The sequence below is a fragment of the Arvicola amphibius genome, chromosome 11 (genome assembly GCF_903992535.2).
Source record: "Arvicola amphibius chromosome 11, mArvAmp1.2, whole genome shotgun sequence".
Taxonomy (NCBI): domain Eukaryota; kingdom Metazoa; phylum Chordata; class Mammalia; order Rodentia; family Cricetidae; genus Arvicola; species Arvicola amphibius.
The window spans coordinates 99,300,964-99,306,963 of record NC_052057.2 but is presented as its reverse complement, the minus strand read 5'-3'; the positions used below and the strand labels follow the sequence as shown (position 1 = coordinate 99,306,963).

The following is a 6,000-nucleotide window of genomic DNA, read 5'->3' as shown; positions in this document are numbered from 1 at the left end:
TTCCTAGATACTGTCTCTCTTTCTCAACAGGAGCACCAACTCAACAAGGACAGTGACTGGGGTTGCTTTCTTCACTCTGTATCATCCTGCCAAGCATGGAAGAGGGTCCCCACTTGGAATGTAGTAGAAGGGTTTCTCTACATTGGCTATAATCTGAAAGCATCCCAGCTCCACCTCTGTAAGAACTTGGATTCTAGGCTGCTGACTGAGGCAGGAACTCAGACCCAGCCAGAACACAAAGGACCCAGTTACCTACAGTGGTATGAACAGAGAGCCAGAGGGATGCACAGACAATAAAGTGCAACATGAGGTCACAACCTGGCCTGGAGCCAGACAGATAGGCAGGTAGATAGATCTCATCCCGTCCGTAAGACACCTGCTAGGGTGTCTGGGGTGACTTATGAACTATTTTGGGGGGATGGAGGATTGGGGTGCTTGGATGAGCTGTGCTCTTGCACAAACCTCCAGCCTGGAAGGAGGAAACAGACACCTAGAGATAGGGCTGGGCTGACCTGGCCTCGCTTTCGCTGGAGCTGTCCAAGGTACTGTCCATCCTTTTAGCTCAGGCTGGGCTCTACGTCTTGACACTCGGGGCTTCTTAAGGGTGCATGCCTCGCTCTAGACATGCAGACTCTATTTAAATAACCTCTCACCAAATGTGTGGAGGAATCGGACCCAGAGCTGCTGAGAGCACCGTGCCCTCCTTCCGGAGGGACTTTCCAACTTCAGGGTGCATAAGAGTGCTCTGTGGCTGTGTATTCCACTCCCCTGAGCTGTGTTTATTATCAAGCTACTGACCCCACCAGTGCATTCTCCTGTAAAGTAGGGATGCTAGACTCAGTTTATTGTTTATAGGGCTGTTCTGAGGATTGCATTATACACCAAGTAGCGAGCAATTGGTGAAGGCTAAACTCCCACCCTTGTTACAAGGTCGTACACATGGCCTAGAGTTTGGATGGGCTGTTTTATTACATGACATACTCTCTCATTAATCAGACGCTGGAATTTGCAGGTTAGTGTGCACAGCTGTCATGGTTCATGGGCACGCGGGGGTCACTCAGGTTCACCTGGCCCAGAACTGCTTTGCCTGAGGTTAGCCAGTGTGCCTATGCCACCTGGCAGAGAAAGCGAGCCAAGTCCAGGGGTGTGCAGTGCTTCTTGGGCCTGAAGACAAGAGTTCCCACCCAGGGGAGAATTTTAAGGCGGGGCCCTCTGGGATTGGGGACACTAGGAGGTCAAATGCCTGGAGGGGGCGGTAGTACACGTAGGACTCGGATCCCAGCCCTGGCCTGGGGTTGGCAAAGGACTCCAGGCTGGATCAAGAGCCCCAGGTGCGGCGGCAGTAAGCACAGGAGAGCGCAGGCTGCAGGTGCCCCTAGGACACCTTTGTGGAACATTCGTTCCCTCGACTCGCCCGCCTAGACCTGGGAGAAACAGCACCCGACCACCTTGCAGGTGCTACAGGAAGCGCAGGGCGAGGCGGCCGCGGCACCGCGCGTGGCAGCTCCGGGTCGCGATTCCCGAAACCGCGGTGCTGTGGAGCTCAGGTTACCGGTGGGGTCAGCCGGCCTCGGCAGCCGGCGCGGCACAGCGCCCCGGGCGCGAGTGTGCGTGTGCCGGGAGCAGGGCCCTCCCCGCGGCCGCCGCAGCGCCGGCGCCTCCCCCTCCCCCGGCGCGCACGGCCCGTCCCTGTCCCCGGAGGCGGCCCGAGCCGCCGCTCAGCAGCCTCGCCTTCGCCTTGCGCGTCTCCCGCCGCCCTCCCTTCCCCGGCTGGGTTCCAGGGTCCGCCGGCCCGCAGCTCGAGGCAGGAAAGCGCTGCGATCGCGCACGGGGGCGGGAGGAGGCGGCCGGGTGCGGGGCGGCCGCGCTGGAGAGAGGCGCGCAGAGACTCGGCCCCCTCGGCGCTCGCTCGCTCGCTCGCTCGCTGGCTCCCCGCCTCCCGCACTCTGCTCGCTCCCACCCCTTCCCGGCGTGATTGATCCGTCACGGGCGCCGCCGCCGCCGCGGCCGTTCTAAGCGAGCAGGAGCCGGAGCCGAGCCGGGGCCCGTGCCGGCGCCATTGCGCGGGAGCCGCGGGCAGAGCTCGGCGCCGGGCGGCGGGCCGGGCCAGGCCATGCGGGCCGAGTGAGCTGGCGCCCGCAGCCCGCGGCGCGGCATGGCTTCCCCGCCGAGCTCCGGGCAGCCCCGGCCGCCGCCGCCGCCGCCGCCGCCCGCGCGCCTGCTGTTGCCCCTGCTGCTGTCACTGCTGCTGTCGTTGGCGCCCGGGGCCTGGGGCTGGGCGCGGGGCGCCCCCCGGCCGCCGCCCAGCAGCCCGCCGCTCTCCATCATGGGCCTCATGCCGCTCACCAAGGAGGTGGCCAAGGGCAGCATCGGGCGCGGCGTGCTCCCAGCCGTGGAGCTAGCCATCGAGCAGATCCGCAACGAGTCACTCCTGCGCCCCTACTTCCTGGACCTGCGACTCTATGACACCGAGGTGAGTGTCCGGATGCCTGTGCCGTCGGGGCTGGGGGCGGCGAGGAAGGGGTAAAGCCGCGATTGTCCGATCCTCGCTGGCCGAGGGCACCGCGAACTGTGCCCACCAGGGTCCCACTGGGCTTGGCTGGTGCAGATGGGACCCTGATTTTTAAGAACCTTCCACCTCTGGGAGTGTGTGTGGGTGTGTGCAGAATGGGGTCTCTTTTGACCAGAGGAGTAGAGACGGTATAGGCTGGACCCCCAAAGGCCTGAGGTGGTTGTCCCTGTCCAGGTGCTGCTCCTAGGGTCATGGGGTGCCAAGTGGGAAGAACAGGCGCATTGACTATAAAATGGGCCAGCCACAACTGGGCTGGCTACGGGGCCTGTTCCCAGACCCCAAGAAAACCAAGACGCTCTTTAGGGTCCAAAGGGCTCCGGGACCCTAAGGGCCTGAGCTCCCGGCAAGATTGGTTGTGTGGTGCGCGTATACAGCTCAGACCTCGCGCGCCACGGGCAGTCTTGGGGCCAAAGGTTCTGCAGCGCTGCTGCCGGGATCTACCCAGCGCTAGCCATAGCTCCAGCGGTTTTGGGAGACTCCCCTTCCCCCCTCCCTGCCTAAGGTTAGTTGCTCATAGAGTGGCCTGACAGGTCTTGCCCAGTACTCGTGATGGTGTCCGGCTGCGCTGCCACTTTTGTTCGGCAGCTGCAAGCACAGCAGAGCAGGTGTACACTTGAGGCATCTGAGTCGTACAAGCCTTGACTTGGAGTGTAGCAGAGGGTTCCCCTCTGGTCTCCTTCTCTGAGCAGAGCTAGATAGAGAACCAAAACCTTTCCATCCCAAGGCCCCGTCTTACTCCCTCTGTCTAGGTTTCCAAAAAGCCTTGACAGCCACCCTGAGGCTAGGACACAGAGAGGGCCTGGAGGAGCTATCAGTAGTGAGCGCAAGGTCGGGTTTGCGAGTTTTTCCGGACCCAAGGAGCCCCTTCTCTTTGGTCGCAGCCTCGGGAGATGCGGCCTGAAGGGGGCAGTGATTTCCTTTACCGTGAGCTCTGTTTGCGCCTCTTGCTTCGCCCAGCACTGCCAAGGTGCAGCTCTTGGCCCTGGCTTCCCGGACTCCTCTCCGGCGGCGCCTCTGCTGGAGCCCCGGGACAGACCCCTCAGGGAAGGAGCATCCTGCTACGTGGTGTAACCTGGATAGGGTTTCCTTCCCTGCCTGACCCTCATTTTTTTTATAACTCCAGGAAAAGAGCAGAATGTAGATTGTATCTCATTCCCTACCTCCCCCGCTTCCCTGATGAAGCAGCCTGCTGTTCTGCTCTGTAAATAAAAGGTGAAAGAATCGGTGGCAGTTGGTGGCGGTGAGCGCAGGTTGCTGCAGGCAGAGAGGCGTCCTCTGCCTCAGGAAGAGGCACGCTGGGTGGCTGTGCAGGGCTAACCGTGTGTGAAATCACTTTCGAATGACGTTCCTGGCGCTCTCATATTTTTACCTGAGCGTTTCAAGTTCTTTCGGGGTACTGGTCTGGCACACTCAAATAGAGAGCGCTGTTCATTTATATAAAGACATATCTTGGCACCCTTTCCTGTGGTTTCCACACATAATTCTGGAAGGAACAAGGAAAGGCCGGTTCTTTGGAGACAAAAACATTTGAGGACGGGGCAGCCCTGCTTGCATCCTGACTATGTCCTGTAGAATGTTTCAAAAGACTCCCTGAGAAGTTTCTTATGAATCCACTCGTGGTAGCAGAGGGATGGGTGCTTGGTTGCAGGGTGTGAGCCAAAGCTTTCCTTCCTTTCTTTTTCTTTTTAGTGCATTTTGGTGACTTTCTAAGTGAGATGGCCCAAAGTCAAGAGGATGCGGCAGAGGCACTTCAGTTGGTTGGGAACACTTAGATGACAACAGGAGAGGAGCAGGTGCCAGCCTAGTGTCAACTGAGCCTGACTTGGGGGCTTTGGGGTTGAACACTCAGAAATAGGTTATTCCCATCCCTACCCTCCCCACCCATGACCTTGAACCAGCCACATAATCTCTAATCTCTCTAAATGCAGGTGTCCATAGCTCAACAATGGAGTGGTTAGACATTCTCTGTGGGGTGGTCCAGGGGCTGACAGAGAGATGCCGGCAGGCTCCATCCACTGCCAGTGCTCTGTCTGGCACGCCATAAGCACTCGATGCATGAGTCTGCCTCCCTTCCTGCACTTTCATTTGGTGTGGATCCACCAGTAAGATGCTGTGGCTTTAGGGGGGATAACTCAGTCACTGCTAGCATATTAAGAATGCTTCTTTCTCCTGCTTGGTTTTCCGATCTCTAAGAGAGTCAGGGAGGCTACCACTAGAAAAGGGAATTCTGGCTGACAGTCAATGTATCATCTCTTGCAGGAGGTATCACATTTGGGAGAGTGCCCAGGGGCTATAATTACTTCCCCTGCCCCATGTAAGCTCGTCTTTAACATTTTTTTTTCTGAGCCAGAGTGAAGAAAAAAATCAGTGTGAGAACTTGCAGTGGATCCAGGGCAATCTGAATGGTGTTCGTCATTTCAGAGTGAGGGATGGCTGTGTTTGTGGACTGTGAGAGCTGCCTTCACACTTGCCGGCCTGTCCCTGTTGTCAGAAGATGGGTGTAGTGGGTTAAACCTTCCTGGCTTTGTTGACATTTGATGTTAGCAAATGACCTCAATAGTCAATGACTAAAGGAAGCCAGGATGGACTCGGTTGCCACCACCTGCAAGAAAGATGAGAGGTACTGGCAGTGTGCTATCTGATCTCACAGGCCAGCCTGCCTCCTGTATGTGTTGATGCTGGTTGAGCCTCTCCTGTGATGAGCAAAACAGAACTTTCTGTTTTCCATTTTGCAATACTGTAGCCAAAGCCTTTACCACTGAGCCATATCCCCAGCTTTCTTTCCACATTTTCATTTTTGAGATAGAGTTTCCACAAGCTGCCCAAGCTGGTCTTGAATTCACTCAGTAGCTCAGGCAGGCCTTGAACTTGTACCAACATCTCTAGTACTTGGTATTCCAAGCCTAGCCTAGAACTTTCAAAGCCTCTGTCAGTGCCATGGTCATAACAATGAGGCATCACAACAGATCATAGGACTGTTGGGCTTTTTCTTCTTTGGTGTGGCATTGGGTCACTTCAATAAACACTTGTTTATGGATTCCAGGAGGACATATGTAATAAAAACACAATCAAGGCACTGAAAGGGTAGACAAGAGGAAGTACCAGAAGCTGTGTAGAGGCTTTGAAGATCCCACTTTAAGATAAAGCTGGGTGTAGCATTTGGAGTATTGGATTCTTTGCTCTGAAAGCAGTCCAGATACAAAAGTGAGCTCAGTGGATTGCACTGCTTATGTTTATGATAAAAATGAGCTGAGTTCTCTGGTAGTCACATTAGTAAAAGAAAATAATCATCAAGGAATATGCCTAAAAGTAATGGTTGTGGGTCTGGTCTAATTAGTGCCTATTTTAGAAAAACTGACAGATATAGAAAGCAGAAAGAAAATAATTGCCCATAATCTACCTTTACAAAAATTATTGCATCTAATAAG

General features: G+C 55.9%; 1 protein-coding gene across 1 annotated transcript in view; it reads left to right on the top strand.

Annotated features, from left to right (window-relative positions):
* Positions 1-2,155: 2,155 nt before the first annotated feature.
* Positions 2,156-6,000, top strand: part of Gabbr2 (gamma-aminobutyric acid type B receptor subunit 2) — a 347,946-nt gene continuing 344,101 nt past the window's right edge. The window contains 1 exon segment of the mRNA XM_038348048.1: positions 2,156-2,473. Within this exon segment, the coding sequence (XP_038203976.1) occupies positions 2,156-2,473 (318 nt within the window).